The 16,014-nt window shown below is 44.7% G+C and overlaps 1 protein-coding gene across 1 annotated transcript in view; it reads left to right on the forward strand.

Annotated features, from left to right (window-relative positions):
• Positions 1-14,580, forward strand: part of KPNA6 (karyopherin subunit alpha 6) — a 55,862-nt gene extending 41,282 nt beyond the window's left edge. The window contains exons 6-14 of the mRNA XM_040227997.1: positions 309-440; positions 1,883-1,971; positions 2,788-2,887; positions 3,205-3,368; positions 3,537-3,615; positions 5,268-5,393; positions 5,698-5,825; positions 7,332-7,510; positions 9,292-14,580. Coding sequence (XP_040083931.1) covers positions 309-440; positions 1,883-1,971; positions 2,788-2,887; positions 3,205-3,368; positions 3,537-3,615; positions 5,268-5,393; positions 5,698-5,825; positions 7,332-7,510; positions 9,292-9,479 — 1,185 coding nt within the window. The 3' untranslated portion in view covers positions 9,480-14,580. The remainder of the gene's footprint in view (positions 1-308; positions 441-1,882; positions 1,972-2,787; positions 2,888-3,204; positions 3,369-3,536; positions 3,616-5,267; positions 5,394-5,697; positions 5,826-7,331; positions 7,511-9,291) is intronic.
• Positions 14,581-16,014: the final 1,434 nt, after the last annotated feature.

Below are 16,014 nucleotides of genomic sequence, written 5' to 3' on the forward strand. Positions count from 1 at the left end.
CTCTTTCAACCCCTCTTCCCTTCTGCCTCTAGGAAAAACAAACAAACAAAAAACGCGGCTTGCCCAAGAACTCATGGGGGCTGTGGTAGTGCAGGCCTAGACCTGGAACCATGGAAGCCTAGTCTTCCTATTATGTTATGTCACTGCCAGTAATTCTTCCTTTCTTTTAAAGGAGAAAAGAGAAAGGCTTGTTTGTTTGTTTGTTTTCCAAGTCAGGGGCAGGAGATGTAACTGCTCTGAGCCAGCTGGTAGGCATGGCTGTTCTGTCCGGAATGACCTCTCAGTCATGGCTTTAATCTCACTTTCAGTTTGAAGCTGCCTGGGCTCTAACAAACATCGCCTCTGGAACCTCTCAGCAGACCAAAATTGTCATTGAAGCAGGGGCCGTCCCCATTTTTATAGAGCTGCTTAACTCGGACTTTGAGGATGTACAGGAACAGGTAATACCCAAATTTGACTTAATTCTTGATGATGTCAGCAGTATAATAAAAAATGTATTTTGTCTTTATCCCCAGTTAAGAGGTTAAGAGCAAAGAGCTCCTGAAAACCTTGGGATTTTCTTAGTGATCCAAGCGACTTCTGTTATCGCTAAAGAGCACCTTTGCAACACACCTGAGTGTGTGCTAATGAGATGACTCAGGGTGGGGCCCTAGATAGCTTCCGGAAGGGAGGGCTAGTGATCAGAAAGACCAAATTTGGGATTAGAGAATAGGAACTTTCAGCCCCGCCCCAACCCACTCTTCCCACCCCTCCTCCCCAACCTCCCTAGGGATGTTACAGGGGTTAAATATTGGGTTATAAAAATCTTGAACAGTGAGATTCAGAGAGCGTCTGGGTTGGTGAATGCTCACTGTGCTGGGAAGGCGACATGCCTGGAGAGGGCAGAGGAGTTCTGTGCAGCCCCTACACTTTGCCCCATGCCTTGCCCTCTGCATCTCTAGCTCTTCCTCAGTTGTATCTATTAGAGTAAACTGTGAAACATGAGTACAGTTTTCCTGAGTTCTGTGAATCGTTGCAGAATGTGGAACTCCTGAATTTATAGCCAGTTGGTAAAAAGTATAGGTGGCACCTGGGAGTTGTAACTAGTATCTAAGTGAGGCCAGTCTTGTGGGACTGAGCCCCCTACCTATTGAACTGACATGGATTTCTTGGTAGCTCAGCTGGTAAAGAATCTGCCAGTGGTGCAAGAGACCCCAGTTCGATTACTAGGTTGGGAAGATTCCCCTGGAGAAGGGAACGGCTACCCACTCCAATATGCTGGCCTAAGAGAATTCCATGGACTGTATAGTCCATGTGGTCACAAGAGTCAGACACAACTGAGCGACTTTCACTTTTCACTGACACGGTATCAGAGAATTGATGTAGAAGAAAACTCCACATGTTGGGTGTCAGGTGGTGTTGGGAAAAAGACACCACAGTACCCATTTTTCAACATCTATGGATCATAAAAACCCTACTTCCATTTCTTCCGCTGGAGTTTTACTGGTTGACTAGAGTGGAGTGGTACTGGGGATTTTTCCTCTATTAATACATATAGGGTTGGTCCTGAGACTACAAGAATGCAAGTTTCCCATCATTTTCTCCTTTTATGGGAGATGAGGAGGTGAGGATAAGGAGGTTTTAGTTTGGCTTCTCTGGCTGCAGTACAGTGGCAGCCTGCTTTCCCCGCCGAACCCAGGAATTCTCAGAGGAAAAGTCCTCATAGAGCAAGTACTCAATGAGGATGTCAACAAGGAGGGTACTGAGCTTGTTTGTTGTGTTTCAGGCCTTGATGGGATGTTCGTCCTGGTTACTGCTGTGTGTCACTCTGTAGTTGTGAGTGTAGAGTACTCACAGAAGCCACTAGGCTCTGTGGGTGACAGTTTCATCCTCGCTTTTTTAGGCAGTCTGGGCACTGGGAAACATAGCTGGAGACAGCTCCGTTTGCCGAGATTACGTCTTGAACTGTTCCATCCTCAATCCTTTGTTAACGTGAGTAACTACTGCCATCTGCCCCTGGGGCATCTGTAGGGCAGCCATGTAGCAGATCTTTGGGGGACAGTTTACCTTAAAATGGTGAGTAAATCCAAAAATGCTACAAGTGCGTTCTGACTGACAGAGTAAAAGGCTATCTCCTGAGAGTAAGAAGATTGTGTCGCTGGTGTGCGTCTCGCGCTTCCCGCTTCACAGCACTGTAGAGTCTCCTGTTGGTCTCCTGGGCTCACTGCTGAGCCAGAGGAGAGAAGGAAGAATAGCCCATCTGGAAAAACCTAACCTTCTCTGCAAAATGCGTTGATTTTCTATGGGTTTATGCATAGGTACATTGGAGAGCTCTGTTGTAAACCACAGATCTAAGACCCCATGCAGGGTCATATGGATGCTCCCATCCCTTCCTTCATGCCCTTAAAGTAGACCTACATCTAAACCAAAGCAGAGGGAGGAGTTTTTCTTCAGAAGTCACACCTCGTAAGCTACTATTAGAACTCTTTTGTGGGCCTGTCACAGAAAATCCATCCGTACTGCATAGCTAAAGCCCTCACACTAAAACTTCATTTAGCATGCTTATTCAAGGTCCAGCTCTCTGTCCTTATTAGCTGTGGGCTTAACAACCACATCTGGTCCTAATCCCCTATGAAGATGTAGGTTGGCCCCCTGGACCAAACTAACTCACTTAAATTATGGGTAGGAAAAGACAGTGAGGGGGCTAGAGTCGTAGGGGTCTGGTTGGATGTGCTTCTGGGGCTCACAGACAACAGCTCTATGCAAAGGGCATCATTGGTCAGCATCTGGCTTCTCTGTCTCCTTCAGACTCCTTACCAAGTCCACACGACTGACAATGACCCGGAATGCGGTCTGGGCCCTGTCAAACCTCTGCCGAGGGAAGAACCCACCCCCAGAGTTTGCAAAGGTAAGAGAGTTTCTTACCCGTTCCTGAGTAATAGCAGGTTCCTTCATATGGAGGAATTTTGACATGGGAGTTTTCAAGTCTTTGGGGAACCCTCAGAGTCTCAATCCACGGGAAACTGAAAGAGGCAATCATCAGTGAAGTAAGTGATCTCATGTGCCAGGGTGGTAAATGAAAATGTGGGCCTGATGGCTTAATGTAGTAGAAATCTCTGGGTCTTAGACTTACTCAGTAGAGGAGGGCTCGGACATGTTAGGGTTAGTGGTAGAGCTGATGTAACCCTGTCCCCCTATGAATCCCTCTCTCTCTGCTTCCAATAGGTCTCCCCCTGTTTGCCCGTGCTGTCTCGCCTACTCTTCAGCAGCGACTCAGACTTGCTGGCAGATGCTTGCTGGGCCCTCTCTTATCTATCTGATGGCCCCAATGAGAAGATCCAGGCAGTCATAGACTCTGGAGTCTGCCGGAGATTGGTCGAGCTTCTCATGTGAGTGATCCCAGTTAGAAAGGGTACAGATTCCAAGCTCAGAACTGCAGTTAGCAGTCTGCTGCCCTGTGCAAAGGTCTGGACCCATGAGTGCTACCGGCCTTGGTGGTCAGCAGAGCTGAAAGCTTGGTGCTGGCCCTCTACTGACCAGATCGCCCTCCTCTGTAGGCACAACGATAACAAAGTGGCTTCTCCTGCTCTGAGAGCTGTGGGTAACATCGTCACTGGGGATGACATCCAGACCCAGGTAAGGAGGAGGAAGAGAGCTGTCTGTGGACAAAATCCTTCCCTGCCATAGACTTTAGTCCTGGTAGGGGGCAGTGTGATCTAGGAGAGAAAGCATAGGCTTGAAGGAAAAATTCCAACTCTGCCACTTTCTGTATGATTTGTGGGCAACTTGGTTGCCTTTATTTTTTCTATAAATTGGAAGCAAGTCATTATCCATTGGGTGCTATTGAAGAAAAACTAAATGGAATAACTTGACTTACTACCTGGGACATGGTAAAGTCCCAGCTTTTCTGTTATGGTACCTTTGAAATACTAAAATCTTTGGAGCCTCACCCCTACTTCCTAACTAAACCTTTAGGATCCCATGGGTAACCTCATGTTAGTCCTCTGTTAGTAATACCTCCATAGAAGGTGCAGTATACACAGGCTGGAGAGCTGGTTATTCTTTTAAGTATAGTTCAGTGGCATTAAGTGCATCCACATTGTTATTTAACCATCACAATCATCCATCTCCACAACTTTTGCGTCATTCAGAACTGAAACTCTGTGCTCTTCAAATAATAACTTCCCGTTTCCCCCTCCCCCTCATCCCCTGGTAACTACCACATTACTTTCTGTCTCTTGCGAGTTTGACTCCTCTAGAAACCTCACGTAAGCCAAACCATATATATTTGTTCTTTTGTTTCAACTTAGTTTACTTAGCATGTTTTCGAAGTTCATCCCATGTTTCAGTATGTCACACCTTCATTCCTTTCGGTGGCTGAATGATCTTCTTGGCACACCTGTGCCACATTTGGTTCATTCATTCATCCTTTGATCGACATTTGGGTTGCTTTCACCCTTTGGCTAGTGTGAGTAGTGTTGCATTGAATATTGGCATACAAATCTCTGTTTGAGTCCTGTTTTCAGCTCTTTGGGATATACACCCAGAGGTGGAATTACTGGGTCATGGGGTAATTTTATATTTAAAGATTTTGAGGAACCACCATTTAGCACAATAGCTATACCATTTTACCTTCCCACCAGCAATGTACCAGGTTCCAATTTCTCCACATCTTTACCAACAATTGTATTGCCTGGATTTTTTAAGAATAAAAATAATTTTATTTTTATAATAATTATAAAATTTTATAATTATTATAATAAATTTTTATATATAATAATTTTAAGACTATCCTAGAGACTTCCCTGGGATCTGGGGGTTAAGAACCTGCCTTCTAATGCAGGCGACTCGGGTTCAGTCCCTAGTTGGGTAACTAAGATCCCACATGCTGTGGGGCAACTAAGCCTGCATGCTGCAATGAAGACCCAGCACAGCCAGAAAAACAGAATAACTGTCCTGTGAAGTGTGAAGCTGTGTCTCGCTGAGGTTTTGATTTGCATTTCCCTACTGATGAATGATGTCTGACATCTTTCATGTGCTTTGGGCCCCCTGCCTGTTTTCTTTGGAAAAATGTCTGTTTATGTCCTTTGCCCATTTTAAACTATGTTCAGTTTTTTTTTTTTTAATGTAATCTGGATATTCATCTTTATCAGATATATAATTTCAATATACTTTCTCCCATTCTGTGACTTGTGTAATTCACTCTGTTGAAAGATGTCTTTCGGTGCACAAAAGTTTTAAATTTTGATTAAGTCCAATTTATCTCAATTTGTCTTTTGGTGTTCTAGGTCATTCTTAACTGTTCAGCCCTCCCTTGCCTCCTCCACCTCCTGAGCAGCTCCAAGGAGTCAATCCGAAAGGAAGCTTGTTGGACCATTTCAAATATCACTGCTGGCAACAGGGCTCAGATACAGGTAGAACAAGCAGTTGGGAGATTGGGGAGTGGTGGTAGAAAGGTCTGGGATCACGAGACTTTGTTTCTAGACAAAAAAATTTTTCTTTTGAAATTGGGATGAATGTGTGCTATTGGTCAAAGACTCTGTGGAGCAGAAGCCAGGTTCTTCTGCACCACCTTAGGTATATGGGAAGGACAAAGGAGAACTTTGAGGAAGGGGAATGTGTCTAAACCTTAGCTGATTTGTGTTCTGGATTTGCTTATTCTCCTTGAAATGACTTTTTTCCCCCATATCCCACCCCCGAACCCCTAATTCTTCTCAGGCTGTCATAGATGCAAACATCTTCCCTGTATTGATCGAAATCCTTCAAAAAGCAGAGTTCCGTACAAGGAAAGAAGCAGCCTGGGCCATCACCAATGCCACATCAGGAGGAACCCCTGAACAAATCAGGTACCACAGTCCTTCCCATTGTTTGAGTGATATGTTTACTCTACCTATCAACTTATGTTACATATAATCTCTAAACTGCCTTTGCTGGGATAGCCGCTGTTTAGTAGGGTTTAACTGATAAGCTGCTAGAGTGTAGCCTCTTTTCCCTCCTTAAGAATGGACACTTAAGACACAGACATTCATCTCTCCTCTGCCTCTTTCTACCCACAAGAGAATTTAAATCTATATAATTCACAATTACTCATACAAATGAAAGAGAACCATTCTATGGCTCATTCGGAGCAGTTTCCTTGAGAAATCATTTTTGACAGTGATACTTGAGAGAAGTAAATAGGAAAGCTATTTTGTGTGAAGATGCTCTCTGATTCTGCTTTCCATTATGAACTTGAGTTGGAGTGGTGGGAATTAGAGAAGTGCCTTGCCTTCAGCTTGTAGCTTAGGAAGGGGGAGTATATTCAGTTCAGTCGCTCAGTCTTGTTCGACTCTGCAACCCCATGAATTGCAGCACGCCAGGCCTCGCTGTCCATCACCAACTCCCGGAGTTCACTCAGACTTACATCCATCGAGTCGGTGATGCCATCCAGCCATCTCATCCTCGGTCGTCCCCTTTTCCTCCTGCCCCCAATCCCTCCCAGCATCAGTCTTTTCCAATGAGTCAACTCTTCACATGAGGTGGCCAAAGTACTGGAGTTTCAGCTTTAGCATCATTCCTTCCAAAGAAATCCCAGAGCTGATCTCCTTTAGAATGGACTGGTTGGATCTCCTTGCAGTCCAAGGGACTCTCAAGAGTCTTCTCCAACACCACAGTTCAAAAGCATCAGTTCTTTGGCACTCAGCTTTCTTCACACTCCAACTCTCACGTCCATACATGACCACTAGAAGACCATAGCCTTGACTAGACGGACCTTAGTCGGCAAAGTAACGTCTCTGCTTTTCAATATGCTATGTAGGTTGGTCATAACTTTTCTTCCAGTGAGTATATTCAGCATATTATAAAACCTTAGGAGAAAAGGATAGCCATTGAGTTAAGCTTTTGAGGATATAGGGTTGTGAATGGCATTTGGACAGGAAAAGGCATAAGTAAAAGTACAAAAATCAGAAACCTAGAGACATTCACGTTTGGCTGGAATGTAGTATTCTTGGAAGGGAATAATGTGAGATGAAGCTAAAAAAGCTTAGGAGCCTGATTGTATTGAGAGTAGAACTTGGACTGTGAAAATTTTAAGCAGGGGAATGATGTTTCAGAGTAGGTATTACTGTTGCAGGGACACATTACAGACCAGAAGGAGAAATCCGTGGCAGCCTTCTACATGGAAATGAACTAAGCCAGTAGTATCGACGGGGTGGAGAGACTGAGATAAAGCCTGGGTATTTATGAGGGCTCAGGCAGAGTGAATTGCTAAGAGCACTGATGTGTGTAAAGGAGACCCAGGGACCCCAGAGCACCGCCCTGGCACCTCCCTTAGCTTGTCCTGATTTAGAACTTTCCTGGTCTCTGCTCTTCAGGTACCTGGTCTCCCTGGGCTGCATCAAACCCCTGTGCGACTTGCTGACTGTGATGGATTCAAAGATTGTGCAAGTGGCCCTCAATGGACTGGAGAACATCCTTCGGCTTGGAGAGCAAGAGGGCAAGCGCAGTGGCTCAGGGGTCAATCCCTACTGTGGCCTCATCGAGGAAGCCTATGGTATGTGCCCCCTCCCCAAACTAATGTCTGCCATAAGTAGAGTTCAGAACCGTAAGTTCTAGTTCAGAACCTCTGAAGTAGTATATGTATGTGAGGGTGTATGGTCAGCATTGAATGCAAAGTTTTATCCCACAAGTTCCATTTCTTCTGAGGAGCAATAGATCAGTTCTCTTTCTGATGGGCTGTACCCAGGAAGTAGGTTTTGGTACAGATGCAAAAATAAAGCTCCAGAATTGATAATAGGATAAGGAGCTGGAAGGCATGTTTTCAGCTGAGTTTCTAGCAAGTTCCTTTCTTTTGTTTTTTCATTATAATCAAGCTTATTACAAGATACTAGATAAGTTCTCTGTGCTATATAGGAGGTCCTTGTTGTTCATCTATTTTGTTAATAGTAGTTTTGGCAGGCTATAGTCCATGGGATCTGGCTGAACAACTCACATGCATGCACACGCGCGCGCGCACACACACACACACAGAATTTGTATCTGCTAATCCCAAACTCATAATTATCCCTCTCCACCTTTCCCCCTTTGTTAACCATAAGTTTGTGTTCTGTCTGTGAGTCTCTCTTTGTTTTATAAATAAGTTCACTTCTTTTTTTTTTTTAATTTTTTTTTTTAAATAAGTTCACTTCTATCAGTGTTTTTTAGATTCCCCATATGTGATATCATATGATAATTGTCTTTGTCTGATTTATTTAGTATGATTATGTCTGGGTCCATCCATGTTGCTGCAAATGGCATTATTTTATTCTTCCTTGGGCCTGAGTAATTTTCCATTGTAAATGTACACCACGTCTTCTTTACCCATCATCTGTTGATGGGCACTCAGGTGGCTTCCATGTCTTGGCTATGGTAAATAGTGCTGCTGTGAACACGGGGGTGTATATATCTTCTCTCCAGATACATGCCCAGGAGGGGAATCGCTGCATCATATGGTAGGTCTGTTTTTAGTTTTTCCAGGAACCTCCCTAGTGGCTACGCCAGTTTACATTCCCACCAACAGTACAGGAGGGTTCCCTTTTCTCCACACCCTCTCCAGCATTATTTGTAGACTTTTGGTTTGTTTTTGGTTTTTTATTTGTCATACCTCTTGGCTTGCGGGATTTAGGCCTTGGTAGTAAGACTGCTCAGTCCTAACCATTGGACTTCCAGGGAATTCCCTTGTAGACTTTTTGATGATGGCCATTCTGACTGGTGTGAAGTGATATCCTCATTATAGTTTCGATTTCCATTTCTGTAATAATTAGTGATGTTGAGCATCTTTTCATGTGCCTCTTAGCCATCTATATGTCTCTGGAGAAATGTCTGTATAAGTCTTCTGCTCATTTTTTGGTTGGGTTGGGTTATTTGTTGTTCTTATTGAGCCATGTGAGCTGTTAATAAGTTTTAGAAATTAAGCCCTTGTCAGTTGCATCAGTTGCAAATATTTTCTTCCATTCTACAGGTTATCTTTTTGTTTTGTTTATGGTTTCCTTGGCAAGTTCTCTTAGGGGTACTGGGTTGACTCACTACTCATCTCCAGGAGATTCAGAATGGTTAACAAATCGCCCAGGTTAAACCACTGATTAATAACTGACATTTTAGTTGTTTTCCTTTGGGGTTATGTAATTTTAACTATCACAGCTCTCCTCTTTCAGATCAAAGAGAGACCTGATCATATTACTTTTGTTTATAAATGCTAATATACCTCAGGGAAGGCAAAATGCATTCATGTTTTATGGACCCATAGTAAAGCATTCCAAGTTCATTCTTCTCCCTGCTTCTTTCTTGCCACCGTAGGCTTGGATAAAATTGAGTTCCTCCAGAGCCATGAGAACCAGGAGATCTACCAGAAGGCCTTCGACCTCATTGAGCACTACTTTGGTGTAGAAGATGATGATAGCAGCTTGGCTCCCCAAGTGGATGAGACGCAACAGCAGTTCATCTTCCAGCAGCCTGAGGCCCCCATGGAGGGCTTCCAGCTATAATGTCTGCCTCCAGGGAGGGGAGGGGATGGGAAGCACCACCAACCAGCGGAAAAGCAGCCCTCTGGTGGGCGGGAAACCAGCCCCCCCACCGTCAGCCACCACACACCTCTGCTGCCCTGGAAACTGTGCTCTTGACCTGCTCCGACCCCTTCCCTGGAGGGAGCACCCTCTGGACAGACAGAACCATCTGAGGCTCACATTTGGGTTTTGTGACAAGAAGGGGACGTGTTGGGTTTTTCTTCCTTACACTATATTTTGGCTGCACATATGTCTTTAACCCAGGAGCCCAGGGGTAGACAAAGGAGGACTGAGGTAACCAATTTTGCACCTTTTTTTTTTTTTTTTAAATTTTTTTTTTTTTCTTCTTTAGTGGTGACTTCCTTCCCTATTATCTTCCTTCATCCTTCCCAGTCCTCTGCCCTGATCTGTGTAACTCTTATCTTGGGTACTTGAGCAGATGGAATATTCCAGAGGTGAGGGGGGTGGGAGGGGAGGGGAGAAATCCAAAACAAAGTGTTCTTGCTCTGACAGAATATTAATCTTATATGCTTGGATTGAATTATTTAATTTTTTCTTTTGCACATTTTTTCTTGTATTAAGATTGCTCTTTCCCAGAGCCATGAGCCCCTGGTATTAGGAAACCCAGCTGCCAGCACTGTCTGGGACTAGAGACTGAGGGGGAGGTCACCATGAAAGAAAGGCCCCTCCCTCCCTCTAACCCCTTGCCCAGACCTCTTTAGTTTGGGAGATCCCCTTCACTCTCCTGGGGCACGGGCACCAGTGGGAGTGGCTGAGGAGGAACACAGGCCTTCAGACAGGGCTTCCCGTGTGTCGCTACTGATCCCATGTTTCCTACCCACCTTCCAATGGTGCGACCTGATTTCATTTGTTTACTTGAAAATTCCCCTCAGAGTTGAAATGAACCTCTGAGGTAGCTGTATTTTCTCCTAAGCACGCAACAGAGGGCTGTGGTCCTTGCTTTCTCCTGAGGAGAAAGTCCTTGCTCGGGTGACCCATAAGTTGCAGAGGAGGTTGGAGTGAGAGTGTCATGTATTGGGATAGCCAGGGGATCCTTGCCTTTGGCCTTTCTTCTCCTTCTTCTTCCTCTTCCATAGGTGGATCATGTATATTTGACTTCCAAAGGAGAGAATGTCAAAAGTTCTGTATTTTTTTATATTCTCTATATTAGGTAGGTCAATCTTAATTGGTCTCAAGAGGAAGAACTGTCCCTGTAATTTCTGTAAGTAGGATACCGTGAGGAAGACCAAAAAGAGATGTGGAAGTTCTTTGGCTCAGGAAGCCTGACCTTGATCCATCTCTCTGCTTGGGTTCCGGGCTACCACCTGGACAAACCCTTAGCTCTGGAGCCTTCATATCACAGGTCAGCCTAATCTGATTGTCCCAATACCTGAAAGGAGCAAGGGCTCCAGCGCCTGGTGAAGTCTGCCACTCTAGTCCTTAGTGCTGAGCATCCTGCTCGCATCAGGAAACCCAGACAGCAGTCTGTCACCTCGGATTTGGTCTCAAATGCCCTTGTCCACGTAAGTTATCACAGGTGGCTTTCTCTCTTACTACAGAAATACAGCAGCTTCAGGACTTTTTTGAGAGTGACTGATACCTTCCTGGATTAGGATCCCTGTACATGGTTTGGATATTGCCCTTCCTGTGACATTTACAATCCCAATGCCTTGCCTTTTCCCTTTGAGTAGAGCTACTGCAGTGCCTCACTGGCTTGCCTGTATGCGTCAATGGATTACATAGTAATGAAGTAAAGCCCAGCTGATGGGGTGAGTGGAGGAATTTGTTGCCTAAGTGTAGGCCAGTGGTGGAGCTGAAGGCACACTCTGTCTGCCCTGTCGCTGCTTCCCCACAGAGATCAGTTAGAGATGCCCTGGTCCAAGCTGTATTTTCCCTTCCCCAGAAACAATGCCATTCTTGCTCCCATTCCTGCATATCCCACCTCCGGCTCAGGTGAAATCTGTGCCACTCTGCTTACAGATAAAAAGTTCAGGTCCTTTTGCCCATTGGTTTTGAAATCTGCCCTCTTTTTCAACTATTGAGATCCAACTCCAGAGGCATTTTCTGAGAAAAATGGTTGGGACTAGTGGTTATCACTGAAAAGTGATAGCAGAGCCATACCACCTAAGTGAGTCAGATGCTACTCTTCAGTTTGGGCATGATAATTACCAAGCCCCACTGTCCCTGGTAGGCAAGGGGCAGGACCCTTTTCACTCGGCCTGCTGACTCCATTACTCCTACAGTTCAAAAGAAAGTCACCCCCCACCCCTTGATCTTGTCCAACAGCCAGAGCATTTGAGTAAGAACTACTTGTATCTCTAGCAATAGTTAAGTCCCTGACATTGGGGCCAAATTCTTACTGTGAGACGTACACATCCTGCCTTCCCCAGCTGTTCCTACTTTTGCTTCAGATCTGGGACATGTACTAAATAGAAGACTCTTCTGATTATCAGTTACTGCTTGAAGGCTGCTTTCTCCAAGGACTCCAAAGGCTGAAGTGTCTCCCAGGGCACAACCCGAGGACAAATTTCTCATCAGATAAACATGGCCTCTGGGAGCTTTCCTCTGTTAGTGTCTTCTTCAGACTGTTTTCCCATTATATTCCTCTGACCCGTCTTTCAGTTAACAGGTGAAGTTCTTCCATCCCCCTGAGATGGTAACATCATCTTTTGTGTCCCCTTCTCCTTTGTTCATCTAGGGAAGCAAAATATTGTTCCTTTTTAGCCCAGGCTTGACAGTCACTCTTCGTGGACAGCCCCCATCTGGACTGCAGACCCTGGCCCAGGTGAAGGCAGTTTTCTGACAGATTTCTGAATGGCTGGAGGGGCTCCCCAGCCTGCTGTAGGGAATAGCCAGAGAAGATGTGTATTTGAAAGGTTAATGTTTTGGCACACGGTTATTTGCATTTTAAAATCTCTGGTGGATTGGTGATGTTTAGGTGTGAATTAAGGGGACAAGGAACCGTTTTATTAGCTAAAGTGTTCAAGTACTGTTTTGAACAGCTATTTGTTTTTGCCAGCCCTTCTGGACATCCCACCCCCACCCATCTTCACTGGTCTTAGAAGACTGAGCTATCCCCAGTGACTGGCTGGCCTTGGTATTGGCTGCAACCTTGTTAGAACCACACAGGTTCCATCCTCAGTGGCCAGCCTGTTTACTTCAGGCAGTGGGTACAAAGGACCCTTTCAAGGAACAGATGTAGAACACTTCAGCTTTCAGGGACCCTTTGTGTTCCCCTTTACCTAGAACCCCTAGATCTACTCCCATTCTCTTTTCCGTTGGAAGACTTTCCAACAGCCCTATTTTTCAGAGCTGAACTGCACAGATTATAGCTGCTACTATGCTTAGTCAGGAAAGAGCAAAAAAAGGCTCTCGGGCACTGACTTTTCCATTTCCCTCAAGCCAGACCAGTTTAATCTGAAAACACTAGCAGAATGAACTGGACTTCCATTTTCTCATGTCTGCCTGCCTTCCCCCTACACACTGTAAGAGTTACCTGTTTCTAGCAAAGTAGAAGGGAAGGAGATGAATGCCTATCAATACTTCCTCCTCCCAATGCCCCCTTCTTTGAGGGCCTCTCAGATCATTTGTTCAGGCCACGTCTCTTCTCCCCAAGACTCAGTTTGGTGTCCATCATCTTGAATATTCTTCAGTAGATACATCTTTGGGGCTCATGTTCTGGATTCTCAATTGAAGTGAGGGAGCCAGATTCTACAGGTCTCTGCAGGCACCAGGGACCCATAGTGTGCTGGCTGGGGGCCTCCTTGGCAGGCTGGGGAAGGGTGCAAGGCTCAATGCATGAACCATAGGAAAGGCTAGCAACATCTTGCAGGTAGGACTGTCCTAGCAATAAGTACATGTGAGGCTTAAGAAACTGCTCAGAGCAGGTTTCTTCCACAGCTGTTTTAGGATTGCACATTTTAGACCAATCTTGTCCAGTATTTTTTCTGTCTTTTGTATTTTTCTGTTAAGCCAGCAAGCTGAGAATTGGGCCCTGCAGGGATCCATGTGGTAGGCAATAGCTGTTCTTTGGCCAAGGCCTTCATAAAGGATCCAGTCATCCCATTGACTGTTCCCTAGCCCCACCCCCAGATGAAGACCATGGTAAGGGAAGAATTTTGAGGTCAGTACAAACCAAATAAGTCTGTAAATTAAAGCTGTTAGTTTTCCTCTGAGAGGGCATTTTGCATCAGGCCTGGGCTATGTTCAGAATCAAACCTGGCTGTGAGTTAGAAGAAGCACCATTAAATTTTGGACCTAGAACACCCCAGGAAAAAGGTTTGTGTAGTGTGTCCTAAAGGCCTTGAGTGTGTTTGGCCCCACCTTACTGCTACTGGGCCAGCACATACCTGAACCCCTCTGCTAAACTCAAGCCCTGCATCCCTACCTAGGTCAGATGTTCAGCCTCTGGATTTGGGAAGAGAAAACTGCCATGGCAAGAATCCTCAAGCCCTGGAGTTGGGTATTGGCTCTTTCAGCCAGTTTTTGTGGGAATTGCCACAAAATTGATTGGACCACTAAAGAAGCAAATAAGGTGTGAGGTCCCAGTTACCCAAGACAGAGCGGATGTCCCTCAAAAAACATCTTGCGTTCCCAGCTACAGACCCTCGGAAGGTGAATCAAACCTGTTTCCTCACTGGTTTTTCTCTCTAAATTTATTTTGCTTTTAAGAACTATAAACTCTAGCTATTGTTTTCCATGTTCTCAGGGCCCCTGGGTAGACAAAGCTTGATTTCAGAGCAGATATAGGCCAAGAAACCATGGCATTGAGTGTGCTGAGTCCAGACAAATGATATTTATATACACATCCAAATTTGAAGAGAAAATGTATTTCTTTAGGTTTCAAACACTGTAATAGATATAAAGCAAAAATAAAAACCTGTTGCAGAGTTCTAAATAGTGTTCTTTGGAGTGATCCTAGACTGGATTTCTTGGAAGTCAATGAAGTGAAGGTGTTTAAATTTGTGGCCTAACAAGTGGAATTAAGAATTGTTAACAGCCTGCTTCTGCTACAAAGCATTTTTGAAATCAGCTTTATTGAAATATAACTGACATACAGTAAATGGCACATATTTAAAATGAACAATTTGTTAAGTGTTGATAAATCTATATCCATGAAACCATCACCACAACCAAGATAGTGAACATACCTATCACCACATGCCCCTTGGGAATCCCTCCTTTCTGCCTAAAGCTCAGCAGCTCAGCAAGCACTGATGCGAGTTCTGTCTCACTATGGTTTAGTTTGCATTTTCGAGAGTTTCTATAAGATTTTCACATCATTTCATCACTACTTCACAGCTCACTGAGCCCAAAGTAGTTCACAAACTACTCACTTTGGTTTACATCAATTCCTAATGTAGTAATTAGACTAGCAGCCAAAAAGTTGATACAACTCAAAAGGAGGATTTTGGTTGGCTTGAGTACATTTTACGTTTTAATTCATTGCCAACATTAAAAGATGCAGCTGTATTTAAAAATACCTGGCACTTCCCTAGTGGTCCACTGATAAAGAATCTGCCTTCCAACGCAGATTTGACCCCTGGTCCAGGAACTAAGATCCCACATGCTGTAGGACAACTAAGCCAGCAGTCCGCAAATAGAGTCTCCATGTGCCACGATTACTGAGACTGCTCTAGAGCCCCTGCTTGGCAACCAGTGAAGCCAGTGTGCACCATAACTAGAGGAAAAAAAGCCTCCCCACCCCCAAATATCTGGCACTCCTGGGCCTGAGTTTCTGCTTGAAGACAATCTGCAAGAGTTCTATTACTGTTCACCACCATTACCAGTAGGCTCTCTGGCAGATATTAATGTTGTTCCCATTTTCTCTTATAGCAAAGGAAAAAGTAACTTTTTAACCCATTTTTCTATCAAATTTTCATATTCCTTACCTGTCTGTTTTATTCATTACCTAGCAGGGCTTCCCTGATAGGTCAGTTTGTAAAGAATCCACCTGCAATGCAGGAGACCCTGGCTGGATTCCTGGGTTGGGAAGATTCACTGGAGAAGGGATAGGATACCCACTCCAATTTTCTTAGGCTTCCCTTATGGCTCAGCTGGTCAAAAAAAGCTGGCCCTCAGTGCAGGGAGGGACCTGAGTTCGATCCCTGGGTTGGGAAGATAAACTGGAGAAGGAAAAGGCTACCCCTACCCACTCCAGTATTCTGGCCTGGAGAATCTGGCCATGGACTATACAGTCCATGGGGTTGCAAAGAGTCGGACACAACTGAGCGACTTTCATAGCTGGCCCTTGGAGGCCACTGTTGACCCTTCTCCATACATCACTCCTCTCACTCCATGCATACCTTGTTCTACTGTTTTTTATCTCTGCCTAGAACACCCTATTCTTATGCAAATCCATCAAGGCCTGATTCATAAGTTACCTCAAGAGATTTCCCACATGCTTTTCTGGAAATAATGAGGGCCTTGCTTTTTAGAGACCTGAATTCCAAACCTTTTTGCGCTTGAGTTCCACCTTTTACCATTATTTCAATACTGCCTCTCAATGTTACTTGGT

This window comes from Oryx dammah, unplaced genomic scaffold (genome assembly GCF_014754425.2).
Source record: "Oryx dammah isolate SB20612 unplaced genomic scaffold, SCBI_Odam_1.1 HiC_scaffold_27, whole genome shotgun sequence".
NCBI lineage: Eukaryota > Metazoa > Chordata > Mammalia > Artiodactyla > Bovidae > Oryx > Oryx dammah.